General features: G+C 35.0%; 1 protein-coding gene across 9 annotated transcripts in view; it reads left to right on the top strand.

Moving 5' to 3' along the window:
• The first annotated feature begins 517 nt into the window (after positions 1-517).
• Positions 518-17,139, top strand: part of LOC113403506 (uncharacterized protein) — a 130,455-nt gene continuing 113,833 nt past the window's right edge. For 3 of the 9 annotated variants that reach the window (XM_064218896.1, XM_026644083.2, XM_064218892.1), the window contains exons 1-2: positions 520-628; positions 1,139-1,746. In XM_064218896.1, coding sequence (XP_064074966.1) covers positions 1,228-1,746 — 519 coding nt within the window. In that variant the 5' untranslated portion in view covers positions 520-628; positions 1,139-1,227. Of the gene's footprint in view, positions 629-1,138; positions 1,747-17,139 lie in introns of all 9 variants that reach the window. The other 6 variants (XM_064218898.1, XM_064218897.1, XM_064218899.1 and 3 more) reach the window with 4 other exon arrangements.

Genomic DNA, 17,139 nt, shown 5'->3' with positions numbered 1-17,139 from the left:
ATTTTTAAATGAAATCAAGGCAAGGAAAACATATACACATTATATTATGTACGTATTAGTCATAAGTACGTAAATTTGTTTTATCTTTCTTTGGAGACAACGAGTCGTTCAAAAATAACAGATATAAAATGATTTAAAACAATAATTTTCAGTTCATATTCCGTACAAACTTTTCTTCTTTGTAATAAAAAATATTATTATTAAGTTTTCGATTTAGTTTAAGTTTGTAGGCAAATGTATATATAAACCGTCGGTCGTTTTAATTTTTTCGTATTATTTAAACAAAAATATGAGAACAACAAAATATTTTTGTGATTATACAAAACGATGTCGTGGAACAGTAAAGTAGTGACGCGATACACTATACGCAGCGTCGTTAAGCGTTGTCTAGTCAACAATACAATAGCGCGCTATCGCAAGGACGGGCACGGCGCATTATCGGCCGCCCGGACGATCGGCCCGATTGTTTTGCGGGCAATTAGCGCCGGCCCGTCCCGCACGTGCCGTTCCGCGGTCCCAGACGCCGCCGATTCCAGTGTACCGCGCGCGCCCCACGCGAGCGGCTGTGTGGGAGAATATAACGTATCGTGGAAGCCTTTTCCGATCTCCCGACGGATCTACACGCCTGGTACTTTTTTTATTTCGTAAAACTTTTTAAAATTTAATTTAGGGTTTTATGTTTATAGAAAAACACAATACATTAAAGATATTTTTTTAATTAAAGAAATTAAAAAAAAAATCAAACTTAATCCTGGAATAAAATTTTAAAGGCAATATTTATATTATGATATGTTATTTTATACGATTCAATTCAATGTATTTTTATAAGAATGTCTCATTGGCAATGCAGTGTTAAACCAAGCACAATTATTTTGCAATGAACCAGAGATTAAAGAGATATTCTTGTCCTGAACATTTCCCCCGTCACCGCCGGGAAAAGTTTTCGCAAAGTCCTTTCTGTCGGCGAGAACTTGGCAGTCAAAAGTTCCTGTTCTCAAAGTTTTACGCACGCGAGACTCCCAACTTTCGGACTCCAAAACTTTGTCGAAAATATTTCTCGGGCAATTTAATTTTTTTTTTCGCAATAAAAAGTGTACCGGGCAAGTAAAAGTAAAGTATAAATTGATTTAATGTGTAGTGCAGTTCGAAATAATTAGACAAGAAAATCATTATAATGGGTTTATTCGTGTAAGAAAACTAAAGTTAAGTGTAAGTTAAAAAATAAAAATGGCGGCTGCCATGATAAAGGACCGTGGGCTACGAAAGAAATTAACCCAGGAAGCCATACCGGAGAAAACACCTAAAAAGCCTTCGAAGCGTAAATCAACGCCGAGTAGTTCTAAGAACGACAAGAAAAACGAACAAAATAATAATAAAAGACCAAAAATACAGACGGGTGATCCAAAAGTAGATTTATTTTCTACCTACCAGCCGTGGGTGATCCAGACATATGGAGATTTGGCAAAAACAAAAACTATAACGTTAAAAAAGTACGCTAGAATTCTTCGAACCCTGCGCGGCGAAGAATGTAACAGTTCCGACAGTTCCAAGTTTCGTTTTTGGGTAAAAGCAAAAGGTTTTCATGTGGGTAGGCCGACGGGTTACGATGCGAAACCTGCCGACGGCATAGTTTGCAGGTACAGCGTCGCTGATGCAGAGGGTTGCGCCCGTGGTCCTGATGGACAGGAAATATATACAGGATCTCAAAATGATCCTCCATTATATATACCGACTCCACCTTTAAAGGTAAGTGTAATAATTTATTATTATCTGTCCTATTATATAATTGTAATTAAGAAATGTTCATTATAAATACATAGTAATTAATTTGCTCTCTTCTCGTTTTTTTTATACATAGCGAAAGTTGACTTTTCAAAACAGCACCACCATTTTTAGACGAAATACTGAGAAAATATAACACTTAAGATAAGTCACATAATATTTATACAATATTTCCACTATCAGTCAAACGCTGTGTTGTCTAAATTATGAGACAAACAGACGACAGATAAATTCTAGAGGTATTTTATATTATTATTAATAACAACTATTTTTATATTTTGCATAGTTGGTTGTGTGTTTGAATCAAATGTCCTTCAAACAAACGAGAGTCAATGAGATCAAAGAACAGGTGATGTGTGCCACTGCGGCACCAGGAACGCATAATGATAGAAGAGATTACGCGTCATTATAATAAGACGGATGCTCATTCATCACTAAGCGGAGCGGCTTCCAATCTCGCAAGTCTTTCTCAATGCTCTTCACATTAGTATGAACTTAGTGCATTGCTATAAGATTATTCTAGGTAGCAACGTTAACGTTCAAAGTCTTTATTTTTCATGATTTAAACAACAGGATGTAATCTCTACAGAGACTTTAATAGCATTGTTATCGCAGAAAGCGATTTGCTTTGCGAGTTATAAACGTGTACGTGAATGTGTATACAATACCTACAGTATATAGATTTTATGATTTCGATGACGCGTATGATGTGATATATTTTGAATTCTTGCGTCTTTAGGCTTTATATATATATTCTATATTTAAAGTGTTTACATTAAATTCAAGTGAATTACTTTACTTTACTTTAGTTTGACAATCGTTTTTAATAAAATTCAAGTTCAAAAACAAATGCCTGTCATTTAACATAACTTGGCATATTAGGAGAAACGTAAAATTTCTTTGAAAAAGTAAAATGTAATGGTAACATTAATAACTATATATATACATGCAAAAGGTAAAATATGAATACTAACTTCGGCTTTGTTTATTTTTGTTATTATTCTTTTTTTTTTACACGTTCAATGTGTAGAAGAGATTACCACACTATTCGAAACAACTAGGAATGCATAGCCTGTAGCAACGTAATCAAATGAATAATTGTAACAAGTAAACTCCAGTAACTCTGGTGTTCGCGGCTCGCTCACTCGCTCATTTATTATTTGCGGCCTCATGTATATTAAAGAGCCGGCTATCCCGTCAGGTCTCACCTGAACTGACTAGGCTTATTATTAATACTCCTTTTGACTATCCGACGGAGTTAAAAGCACTCGGGGCTCTTTATTTGAAAAATATCTTTTATTTTACATTCTGCAATGCATTTCTTGAGCAGATTTTTATCTTAAATATATATACTTACCAAAAATTAAAACTAAATATGACATTTGTGATACAAAGAGCATTATAGTATGAGTTTTTCGAAGCACTGTTAAAAAAAGCGATCAGCATCCATCGCATATGTATATTCCACTCGGATGCGCTGATGGGAATTACAAAGGATGCCCTCGGGACACAGCAATATCTATGCGTGCAGCGGCATCAACGCCGCGTGAAACTTTAAACAAACGCTTTTCAATTTATATTCGCCGGGCGAAGCGGCGGGCGCGTGGTTTTAGCAAAAACGAGCCGGAGCCGAACGAACAATGGGCGGCCGCAACGGCCACAACGCGATACCAGCGATAAGCGGCGATCGATGTTTAACGTTCAGGTTTGACGCGAACTCCTACTGTATTATGCACTCCTAATAATTTGTATCGAAAGTATCGATGAAATTACTTCGATTGCATCGAATCTTCTTTTAAAAAAACACGATTCGACGACGAACGACCGACCATGCCATTCTCCCGTTCGATTTCGTGGTTTTTGTTTGTTATTATAATTTTTGTTCGATTTACACTTTTTATAACAATACATTTAATAAGTAGAATAGACCTTAACCTGTAAACGAAGATTTTTTTAAAAGAGATTTTAGCTGATTAATCCTTAAGCAAAAATTTTAGCTGCTGTCGGGGAACGCGCATTAATAAAATGAAACGGGTATAATTCATCAGGCAATCGGCCAACGGGTGACGCGTCTGATTAAAATGAATGCCGCACAGCCCGCGGCTTGTTTTTACCTGCCATGACCAAACGACGTGTTTTAACGGGACAGCGCAACGTATTTTCTTTGTCCTCACAAAAATGTTCGAAAAAAATCGAAAATGCTTGCAAGTTTATGTCATCGTCTTTTGTTTTTTTATTAATTTTTACTCTATAATTAAATACAATTAATAAATTGATTATTAAAATAATTTATAATTATCATTGTTATAATCAGTATCGATTTTCGCATCCACCTGGCGCGGGTGTCCCGTGACGACCACATTTTTTAATAATAAATGTTAATATTTTTGTGAAATTTAATAAAAAAAACGATGTTAGTTTTGTGACATAAAATTATATATTAAAACATTTTTTTTTTTAATTTGACAGAAGATTTTTTTAAACATAAATTCTTTTAAAAATTTGACAAGTTACATAACAATAAAATAGTTTTAACTAAACAATAAACTACTAGAATGATTTATTAATTGATTACACAATTAACAGTATTTTTTTTTGATTTCATAAAATATTTATATAAAATAGATTATTTTTTACAAACGTGTAAACGGTGTTTGTGTGAATGATGCAATTAGCGAAGGAAACTAAACGGGTTCGTTCGCGGCTAGGAATCTTGCCTTTTGGCGTAAAGGCTACAACTACATAGTTCATCCTTTAGCCGCTAGACTTGTGGGCGAGTCGCGAACCGGCAAACATAATCGCACTTGGCTTTTGTTATTGAAGTACACAAGCTATCTCCCGAGTTACACTCTTGAAGAGACTTGAATTTTTATTTCAAAGACTTACAATATATTTAAATCTAATTTTAAACTACGTTTACCGCTCCTATGGTACACTTTTTTATTAATTGGTACTTCAAATACTTACAAGCATTCATTTAATCTGAGGAATGAATATTTTCCAATATCTAAAAAAGAAATATATAAAAGTATGCCTATCTCGTAGTCGGCAATTAAATTATCACGCATCATCACAATCCTGATATTACGGCATTTAACGCTTCCCTCACCCCAGTTAAAATCTACACAACGACCAAAAATTTCGTTCACTACGCAGTTTTAACGAATAAAAGATTTTTCATGTATTAATATTGGTTATTAAAAAGTTTTTAACGTGTATATATTACTCGATACAAAGTAGTTTTTTTGTTTCTCTAATGTGTAACATAATTGTTGATATTTTTTTATAAATCGAACACGCATTAATACGCTATTTTTCTTATCTGAATTAACACGATTCGTAGTAGTAAAATGCTCATGTATTCGAAAAACTCCTTACCTCGTAGGATCTGCAAAACCGGGACGCTCGTGCTCTGCAGTGGGCATTGTAAAAATGAGGCAATAAATCCGGCGGGACGGCGGTCGGTGCGGGCCGCGTGAATTACGAGTACGGGCGTGGATGTTCGCGACATCACAAAGGCGCGGTGAAAAAATATCGTTGGGTCGCGTGTGCACTGTTAGGTTTTATTTTTAAGTGTAGTGTTTGTCTATTGTCGTGTCGTGGGATTTCTTGTGAACACAGTCAGTATTACATGTAGGTTCGAAAGGTATGCGAGAACTGTACAAAAGTATACAATAATAATGAGATCTATAATAGTATCAAAAATAAAGATCGTCTTGTAACTCGCCTTAAAATAAAATAATAACCTAATTTACATTGTTACATTGGTGTGGTCTTAGCTTTATATATTTGTCTGGGTACCGTAGAAGGCCTTATCTTTTACAGGCGACCCGACCCGTATCTCGATCGGTCTTTTTGGTCATCTAGACGTGTTCAATCACTCGTACTTTTCAAATTTTTAATTATATAACATCAATGGTTATGAAGAGGTAATCAATCAACAAGTGTTTCTACTACAACACTTACACACTCAAAAATAAGGAAGCAATTGCCTTAAGATTTTATCTGGTATAAAATAAAAAAAATCTAATAAGTTATGACTAATTTATCCTTTTTACCTTTATCCAACTTTTTCATTTGAACACGTGATTCACGAAGCGATGACCCAACGCAGCGTGCCCAAAGGCAGCCTTAAGACGCTTTCAGTGTAACGTCCTTGGACAAGATTTTTAATTTAGAGATTTAATAGGGTTGAAATAACTAGGTAAAACCATTTTTAGAGGAGACGTGTTACAACAGTTCTTGTTGAGTGAAATCTTTCTTTGTAAAATGGAGCGAGCAATATGAATCTTAATATTTTTTTGCTTTAATTTACCAGGGTACCAGGTTCATTATAGAGGTTTAGGATATAAGAAATCCTTATATTGAATATCAATATCCAATAACTGGTACAATATGGAATAAAGACCGATTAAAAAATATATACCTATATATTCAAATAGAAACAACCAGAAGCAGAAATGGTGCTCAGAAAAGCACGCATTTATATGCGCGCACGCACACCCATACATACATATGTAATGCAATGTGTACCCGTGTGCATGTGTATATAAATATATATGTATGTTTGAGTATATAGCGATTTTAAATTGATAGTGAGAGAAAAAAATAATTGACAACAGCCAGTGATAGAGATGATTAATGCGAAAGTTAGCTTACGTTACGTAAACCTTGAGGTTTTCATCATTTGTATCAAATTAACGTCCATCTTGTAGGAAGTAGAGAACCATGATTATATCTAGCCAGCTTTATTAATTCCTAGTTCATTTAAAATATATATTTATTTTGATTACTGGATTGTAAGGTTAAATGATATGGGATCCATCCAGACATATGTATTAGTACATTATTATTATTTAAATTTAATTAAATGATCTCAAATGTCCAGTCTGAAATTTGTTACGAGTGAATGCACAGAACACATATATGTATATAGGTTTTGGAATAAAGGCGTGAAGTGCGAGCGCTAAATTTGAGTAGAAATGCGAAACCACAAAATGAAAAATATACTTTATTCAAGTAGACTTTTACGAGCACTTTTGCATCGTCATTTTACAGAACTATATTAAGTAAAGCCACCGCCGGCTCCGGCAAGAAACGCAGAAGATACTCTTTAGCAACATTTAAAATACAAAGTTAAGTTATTTAAATACAATTTTATACAATACATCCTGAATGAAAGTTATTAAGTATCGTTCCACGTGTTTTTATCATCTATATAATCATTACCGTCTTTACCATAGTGCACGGGCCACGGCCCCCATCCCGAGAGGGCCCCGAAGAACCAACAATTTCCTTCACACGTTTGTGCTCACGTTGACTGATATGTATATTTTTGAAAGTTATATATTTATAAGAAAAAACTAACATATTAAAAAAAAAAGGCTATTGACGATAGTCGATATAAAAAGTAGAAAGACGTGCTCTTCATGAATGAAATAGATACTCTATAAAACTGCCATAAGATTGTACAACCAATTAGATCCCTAAGAATTTACGAAAATTACCGCACCGTTTATTTCAAATATCTACCAAAAGGGCCCCAAATTCATAGGTGCCCAAGGGCACAGCATAGCTTGAGACGGCTCTCCATAATCATGGGTTAAATTATATGCTAGATTTATTAATATTTTTTCATTTTAACAAACGGTTTGAATTAATGAATCGGCGTCATACGGCACATATACCAATATGTGCCGTACGGTTACACTTTCATAAATAGTCGATTCTTTAACTTGCAATATTGCCTCGAAGAGCCTAACCTCACGCCGGTCAATTAAAATTGCGCGCACTAAAATTCTTTAAAAAGATAATATCTTCTTTACTCACACATAATAAACATAAACATAATCAGCCTGTAAATTTGCCACTGCTGGGCTAAGGCCTCCTCTCCCGTTGAGGAGAAGGTATGGAGCATATTCCACCACGCTGCTCCAATGCGGGTTGGTGGAATACACATGTGGCAGAATTTCGTTGAAATTAGACAAATGCAGGTTTCCTCACGATGTTTTCCTTCACCGCCGAGCACGACATGAATAATAAACACAAATTAAGCACATGAAAATTCAGTGGTGCCTGCCTGGGTTTGAACCCGAAATCATCGGTTAAGATGCACGCGTTCTAACCACTGGGCCATCTCGGCTTGGGTAATAGTCACACATTAATAGAATAAAGTGAAAACCATTAGGCAAAGTAGCTACAAATGACAAAACTAGTGGCAGGGATGCGATTTTGCTAAACGTATCAATTATAAACAGGCAAACATAAATCAAAAGAGGAGATGTTAGTGTCACTATTTCGCCGTTCACGTGCCAACGGTTAAAAGCTTTGTGTTGAATAGATTTCTTTGTAAATAGGACACTTGACCGTTCTTTAAGATGCAAGACGCTAATGTTCGTGCAAAATGTCGTATGTCGAAAACTGTGTAATTTACAGTTATGCAAAACTGATTACTTATAAGTTCGATTTTTAAAATATGTATACTATTTAACAAAACATCGTGTCAAAATCTGTTCGTTGTGGATTCCTATCATAGAACACCACACCTCGTGTGTATCTGCAGCAGTTTTCTGTAGCCGCGTAAAATAATTTCCACGTCCAAGCGTCTTTAAGACGAAGCCTTACCCTGAAGTAAGACATTTACAGACTGTTCCTTTTTTTAATAGTCAGTATTATAATAAAACACCGGGCAAGTGCGAGTCGGACTCGCGCAACGAGGGTTCAGTATCACCACACAATATTGAAAGATTATTTTAGGAAATGCGACATTAACGGCCATATTTTTACACAGCTCCAAGGGACCGCAGGTTTCAGTGTTTGGTATTAATTTCAACTTTATTCCTCTCCGCGTTCCTTGAAATAAGGGTCTTGACGGACAGACAGATAGACAGACGGACAACGAAGTGATCTTATAAGGGTTCTTTTTTTCCTTTAAGGGTACCGATCCTAAAAAGCATAGAGGACATTTTACTAACTATATATTTATATATAGTTGGAGAATTTAATAAAACTAAAAACGATCAAATAGGTTTATTAAAATAGATAAATTATGCGGCTTCATATTGCATAAGTGCAGGCCGTACAAACAAATAGATGTGCGAATAGAGTAAACGCATTATCTTTCTTGGCTTTGTAGGGTAACAGTTACGATTTATTTTTTTGACTAATTTAACTAACATTAACTTGTTTAAGGTACCCATTTTCTGTACTCCTGATAACGTGTATGCAAAACTTAATAATCATCGGTTGAGTAGTTAAGACTTAAAATACTTTCGAATTTATAATATTAGTTAGGATTAATTTTTTTAAGCATTTTTTAAATACATACTTTTTTTCAAAATTTCTGAAGCCATTTTGATTTCTTCTCTAAGACCTTGAACCGATTTCAATCACAAAGCGAGCCGATCGTATTGAACACTTAGATTAGCTCCAGCGTGCTTCACTTAGATTACTAATCAACTAAATGTCATAGATACCGCCTTAAGTGGTCTAGGCGTCTAGGTGTGACAATAAGTTCAATAACCTGTAGTAAGTCGAATCTCCGTAGCCGACGACATACATGTGCAAACACTCGTGCAGAGCTATCTAGCGCGCAAACCTGTCTTTAACTCGAGTTGCGATGCCAAGTCTCATAGGCAGATTTATTTTTCGTTCGAAACGTCGTTTTTGGTATCTCGGCTCTTTTGTTACTTGTAGCGAATCAATTCGCGAAGGCTGGCCTCTTATGACTGAGCTGATATTTCCTTAAATAGTCATTGGACAATTGCTCGAAGCGACTGGACACTTTATAAACGCCACTTAAAAATAAAACATGCAGATTATAATTGTTTATGTGATGTTTGGAGTCATAAAATCGTTCAGCATTAGGGCGTACACATTTAACGGATTTTTTATCTCAATAAATGATTTTTATATTCTTGTTAGAAGAATATAAAAAGGAGTTCATTCGCCGGCGGTTTTACCGAACCGATATGACTTGGGAACCATCTCATTCCAAAGAGCCTATTTATTCCTCGCTCTTACGAGCCTCCTAGAGTTGCAGATGTCCATTAGCGGTGGTAGTCACATTCCATCAGGTGAGCAGACTCCTAGCGACGATAATTTTATTATAATATGGTAATTTAAATATTTGAGAAAATACGGTATTATTACTGGACTATTCGAACTGCTGGTAGCGACTATCAAAAGTTATTATAAGAAGCCTACTACTAAAATAAAGTTTATATTACGCTTTGATTAGGTATGTAAGTCTGTTTAGATTACACTAGAAATCTGAACATATAGGTGTACTAAAGAATTAACTTCATATGAAATCTAAATCTATCTTAGATAAAGACGCTAGAGTATATTTATAACATTAAATACCAGCTGATTCAATACCCAGTGTATCTAACAAAAACGCATTCGCTAAATCTTTGAAGTGGGTGAGAACTGGGAACGTATCCTATAGCCGTATATATAACAAATGGTGAACACACGTGCAACAAAAAGCCAACAAACGCATTCGCATTGCGGGCGTTCGGCTGGCGGTAGAGTACCGGGCTAGCAGCGCGCGCGAGAGATAAGTAATGTGGGGACGGGTGACGGGTGACGGGTGATGGTTGGGGGAGTGGGGGGTAAATGCCCGCGCGGCGGCGGCGGGTAATTGGTTCGCGCCGCCCGAGGCGAGCCCGTAGTATCGCGCTTTAGCGACGGCGCCCTCCGGTGTCGGGCGTGGGTAACGGGATGCATAGAGTAGTGCTTCGGTATAATAATTATTTAAATAAAGATTTCTGAAATTAATAAAAATCATCTAATGCTTAGAAATCATATAATGCTTAGAATATTTTTTGCGTTTATTAGATCTAAATTTGATACTTAGATATTTGATCATATCCATTAAACAGAAATAAGTTAAATTTTACATTATTATATATAACTTAAATTCTAACAATAAATTTTACGTAAGTCGGTAAAATTATTATTACTTTCATTCTTCAAACATTTCTTCGACGTTACGTTAACACGATCATTATAAAAATAAATAAATATAAGGCATTACATATATTATAAACGCACCAACTAACGCTTCATAACAAATTAGCAATGTAAAAATCGAATTAAAAATCCACTATAAAAAGAAAAAAACTAAATTCAAACGCATGTCGTTTCCACGCCACCCCGGCGGCTGTTTGTCATGCTACCGAGTTATAGCTATGTCATGCGGCCACCGGCGCGCCACTTTATACATCCGACGGCGCTACCGCCCGCCACGAGTTGAGCACGTAGCTTTATAGCTATATAGCGATGTGCTCAGAACAGTGTGGCAGAAGTGGCATCTGTAAAGACATTTTTTTTATGCATGTGCTGCTATTTGCATTGCAAATTATTTGTAGAAATAAATGTGCATTCATAAAATTTAGTGTTGAGTTTCGACCGCACCAAGCTATCGCTTTGTGCTCTCCCCTCTGTCTGCGGTCGTGTCAGATTGCCGTCCCATCGGAAAAGTATGTATTAAGTGGGCACCTGTGTTTGCTCACACCCGAATGTAGTATGTGTGTAATTTGTCTAGCTCATGAGATAAGCCATTGTGCCCAAAATTTGGTGACAGTAAAACCTGTGATTATTCGGCATAACAAGCCTTGTAATTATTTGAAATTGACAAATTACGATGCAGCAAAGCTATATCAATTTTAGTAATTTTATAGACAATAATTGTCGTAAGATTATCTATGTCGATTTATCGTAAAATTTATATAAAACACAACAATATATTGTATGCCATTTCTAATATATTACTTACTCTAAGTCAGCGAATGTGTAGGAGCAGCAGATTGGAAGCGTCGGTTTCGAGACTTCGGTGCTTGTCGATGTCGCTCTGTGAAGTTTTCACGTTCCTTTTTTGAATATAACCGTTTCTTTATGGAAGATTTGGCGTGGGTGATTTTTTGTTGAATGTGTTAGTTTTCACAAGTAATGTCACTTTACACGAACAGTTGACCAAATCATTACATTCAACAGATTATACTCATAATTGTAACTTATTGTTAAATCTAATGTTTGCATGTGATCTGTGGTTTCTCTATTTAAATGTTGTGGTTTTGTCTAATCTTTTCTCAGGCTGTTTAAAGTGAAGACATTAATAGTTATTGAAGCGAAATATTCGTTATGAATAAGAATACACGTACATTAAAATACGAAAAATTGTTTTTGTCAATCTATACTTAAACTTAACACATACTTAGGTTGTACTTATCGTTGAAGATTAGCTATCCAATATTTTTTTTCAAGGCTATAATCAAAACTGCTGTTAAAACACTATTAATACGACGCGATTAATTTATAAAAAATTTAATTATTTAATGCGACACCCAATTAACCGATAAACGTGACTAATACCATTTTTCATTCCATCTAAAGTCGCTCTTTAATGTGTTTTTTTTTTCATAAAAAATATCATTTTCGACATTCAGGTTGATTTAAAAAACTATAATTACTTATACTTAGAGTAGTAGGTTAACAACAATAACATTTATAAGGCGCTGATTAGCGTTACAAGTTGCAACAACGACTCGTCCGGTTGTCGACTTGTTATTTTTCATTCCGTCAAAGGCCGCTCATTACCGCGGCGCGTATTTCGAGAGGCGCTCGGCTGTGCGCGGCGGGGCGCATAAAATACGGCGCGCTATGTCGCCGACGTGTCACGGATACACGACCCGGATAGTGCGAGGAATGAATTTTATTCTATCGATATCGATAAGTTTTCTTTTAAAAGTTTTTCTCATTTTTTTTAAAAAAATACATATTTTAAATTATTATAAAGACAAAAGAAACATAACTGATGCTTAATTTAATATTATCAGCATTACTGTAGGACTTGAGCGTTTGATCATCGATACTTTTGCAAAGACTTGGTACACTAAAAAGTACATAATTGGAAATATCATTTTTTTTTTTCAAATATATAAAGTCTTAAGAGTTGTTTTGAAATTGGACAACATTTTTAGATGTGAAATATATCGAATTAGTTAAAAAATAATGTTTTCTTCACTAGTCGTATGCTACCCTCGCATGCAATCAGTCGGGGCGAGCCACGGCGACGCCACTCAACGCGCCTCGTAAACGTTATCGGCTACATCGTAAAAATGCGACGTAAAATGGCGAACGTGCCGCCCGCACCCGAACCAGCCAACCACGTTCTAAATTTAAAATATAAAAAAAAAATTACTTCAAATATTATACTTTTGATTTCGAAAATGTAACGAAAGATTTTAAAATATCATCAATTTGTCGATACTTAACAAATATTAAAGTTTTATAATTTACTTTGAACATAATATTTTTTATCTGTAATAATATCTAATCTTTTTAAAAAATAATAACAATTATTTTACATTCTACGACGTCTCACCTTCTATATTCAAACTCGTTCATTCGTACACCCATAAAATAAGTTATGCCATTGTTTGTAAAAAGACTTGTGACTTCGAAGCCCGATAGAAATTCTCACGTTGAAACTCCGTCTGACATATCGATTTCTTATCTTTGCCTACGGAAAGTTCTAGTGGTTTCCTCACTGAAAGGGTGCTTTAGAAATTTCACTAGTGTTGCAAATTCTACAACTCGTAACTAGTGTTGGGAAAAAGTTAGTTTGCCTGAAATAGAGCTGAGAGAGAGCGGAGAGTTAACGTAATCCCGGAGCAATATAGCACCCCAATTAGTCCGTCCCTTGGGGCGTTCTTTCGCTACTAGTGTTGTGATTTTCGATTTATGTTGTTGAATAAATAGATAAAAGATATAAAGTGTAGGATCGACTATTGGTTTTCATTACCAACGGGGTTAGTAATTTAGATTTTTCAATGTTTAATAGATAAATAAACATACATTTATATTAAAAATACGACGCCGACCGCGGCTTCGCTCGCCTTTTAGAGGTTAGTCGTCAGGTGCTAGGCAAAAAAAGTCTATGTCCTTGGAGTTCAAGATTGCTTGATACTAAATTTCATCAATATCGGTTCAGTGAAAGAACAACAGACAGACAGAGTCACTTTCCCATTTATAATATTAGTATAGATTAAGTCAACGTAGCACAGCCTTTGTTGTTAAGTAGTATTGTTCTGTGAATGCTGTTTCCAATCACTATGTCAGTAAGTCGGGTCTCGCACATTCGCACCCCAATTTCCCGTTCTTACCCCCAACGAATTGCTATTCTGCGCGTAATCGTTGCGGGTTCCGGTACACTGGTGTACTAAAATATCTCCTCTTTTAGTGCCAATTATAATGTGTACTGGTGTATTTATTTCCTTTTGTGTTTTATTCTACATAGCTAACGAACTTCTAAGAACTTTGTATGACTTGTGGAAACCAAATTAAAACTGAAATATGGCTGATGAGCGTATGGTTAATTTGGATATCTGTCTCAAAACAAACGTTCTTCTGTCGTGAAGGAATTCTCGGATTTTGTATTATAGACTAAAAATCTAAATCTTCATTTTCAACTTATGTTATCATTTTTAATTTGAGTTCATCTCGTGCTTGTGAAGGAAAACATCGAAACTTGAAAAAATCGAATGAAAATCTCCCATATCGATATCAACCGTTCCGCATTGCAGCGGTGTAATAAGTTTTCCAAGACAATTCTTCTATTTATAAAAAGAAAGCCTTTGATTAGAAGTGGGACGATTGCAGGTTGTAACTTTGATTTAAATTTAAAAAAAAAATCGTTATAATCATCAGAATTAGAATCATCAGTTTTTCATAATTTTATTAAATGATCTACTTAACCAGTAATCCGACCAATAGCGACATCTTCCAAAATTAAAATATCTATTAACGAAACGGTATCCCGTTTCGCAATTGGACGGTTAAATAGCTCTGGTCAATTTCTATCAGGCGTCATTTTACGCCCTTAATCCCATCCGTTAGATCCCTTTATCGGGCACCTCGAAACTTGCTATCGAATGGCTGATTTTTACGCATTAGGACAAATTAAAAACAATTCGGTGGAAATGGAATGGTTTTTGTTAAAATTCGATCAATGTTACGTCATGAAATGATGATTACTTGTTCTACGTCTTGTATATGGTTCTAAGTATTCCTTAATAATATCAGCTTTTAAGCCTCCAGAATGAGGAATTATATCATTTTTTTTAATTTATTTATATCATTTGTTAGGGGACTGGTAACAATGGCAAGTGATCACCACTGCCCATGGATGTTGGTAGTGTAAGCAATTTTAACCGATAATTACATCACCAATGCGTCAACCTTGAAAACTAAGATGTTATGTCCCTTATGCCTGTAGTTACACTGGCTTACACACACTTTAAACTAGAACATAACAGAACAAAGTATTGTTTGGCCTACCAAGATGACCTACCAAGATAGGCTTGCACAAAGTCCCAAGCAACACCAATGTATAATCTGTCCTATAGATAGCTCCATAATATTCAATTATTTTATATATCTAACTTGGCATAAGCAATTTGCTTAAGAATTGCGATAAATATTAAGAAATATGTAAGATACTTCACATGCCTAAAAACTAGTGACCCAGAACTATAAAAAATCGCCTCAATCGAACCTTCGTTTAGTATTTCATACTACCTGTATAAGAACCTAAAGCGTGATTTTTAGCTATTTATATCTTATGTTCTATTATTATATTCGTATGACTTTAACCGGTAAATAATACCAATATAGTACTTATTACCTACATACCGATTTACTGAAACAATATAGTTTATATATATTTTACGGCATAAGAACTGTTCACATAACTTCAAAACAGGTGATATAATATTACAAGCAAAAAATTAAAAAGGCGTATTCACACTTAACATTTTCTGACAAAAGAGAGAAAGCGTAGCTGTTATCATTCCATCCGGCAGCGTATTACGATTTACATAAAATAATAAACGGGGCGGTCGCCACTAAAAACCAGCTTTCTTTCCGCGATAATCCCGGCGTCGGGATTGCGGGAGCGGGTCGTGGGATCGCGGGATCCCGGGATTCGAGGAGCGGATCTCCCGAGGGTCGGTTATCAAGTTATCAATTTGACGACGCTGTATTGTGCTTGTGTGGTTCAGTTTTATGGATTTCATTTGTTTTTATTTGTACTAGTTTTTTCATCGTGGCATTTTGAATTACTTCGTTTAGTTATGTTATTTGAAATAGCAACACCTATTAACAGTTTTGTTTTTTACATTTTAATACGTTCGTTTCATTTTAATTCGTTTTTATTTTATGTCGAATAATGAAATGTCGTAGTGATGTATTTATAATTAGGTTATAAAATTTCGACCAAGTGTCAAAATATGGATAATCGATTTGTTTCTCAAACATTATGTAAAATTGAAAAATTCTTTGTGCGTCGATCACGTGAAAACTACGATATAAGACTATGCCCAATCGACGCTTAATCGTCCGTAGATATATACGCATTTTTGTATTCAATTGTTATTTTTTCGAATATTGTTTAACATACCCCTTTTTTATTTAATGACTGGGTAACTGTAGACTTTATTCAAGTAGGCTTTTACAAGCACTTTTGAATCGTCATTTAACAAACTATATTAAGTAAAGCTACCACCGGTTCGGAATGTAGATTCTACCGAGAAGAACCGGCAAGAAACTCAGTAGTTACTCTTTTTCAACATCTAAAAATACTGTCATGTTAGTTAAATACAATTATATATGTATTTCGAGTCGGAACTAACAGCATTTGGTGAGATATTTTTTGGAGCGACGTTCTTTTACTTGGCGTACAGTAGAATTGGCAGAAATCATCACGTAAAGAAGAAGCGTTATGCCAGACGACTTTTCCCTCTCTTTTCTCCGTCTATGGTATTACATAAAACGCTTTTATATGAAGCGAATTAAACTTATTTTTTTGTATTGTTTTAATATAGACGTAATCTTTAATAACAACTTTGTCATTGTCATTAAGAAGGCAACTTCATTATGTATATATAAATACTAATTTCCTTTATTAAACCTTATTAACGAATTATAGTATTGAATAATGAAATTATTTTTGTTGTCGTCAAGTTTTTTTTTTACGTTTTCTGTATTCTATATAGGTATTCAATATGCATCAGCTAGTCATATTTCTAAGTAAATATTTACGATAAAGTATAAACATAAAACAACCCTTATATATTTTCATTCCCAAGGTAGTTTTATAAACACGTTTAGGAGAGTCTGTTTCGAAAGACACTCAGAGACTTTTATGTTTTCTAACATGATGGAGAAACATCACGGGTTAGACTCTGAAACATCGCAATAGAATATTTTTCCTAAAAAAAGAAACATTTTCATGAATTATGAAACATAATACACAATAAAAGCCGGCTTGGGAAGGTACCACCCACTCGTCAG

This window comes from Vanessa tameamea, chromosome 25 (genome assembly GCF_037043105.1).
Source record: "Vanessa tameamea isolate UH-Manoa-2023 chromosome 25, ilVanTame1 primary haplotype, whole genome shotgun sequence".
Lineage (NCBI taxonomy): Eukaryota > Metazoa > Arthropoda > Insecta > Lepidoptera > Nymphalidae > Vanessa > Vanessa tameamea.
This window is presented reverse-complemented; position numbering and strand designations above follow the sequence as displayed.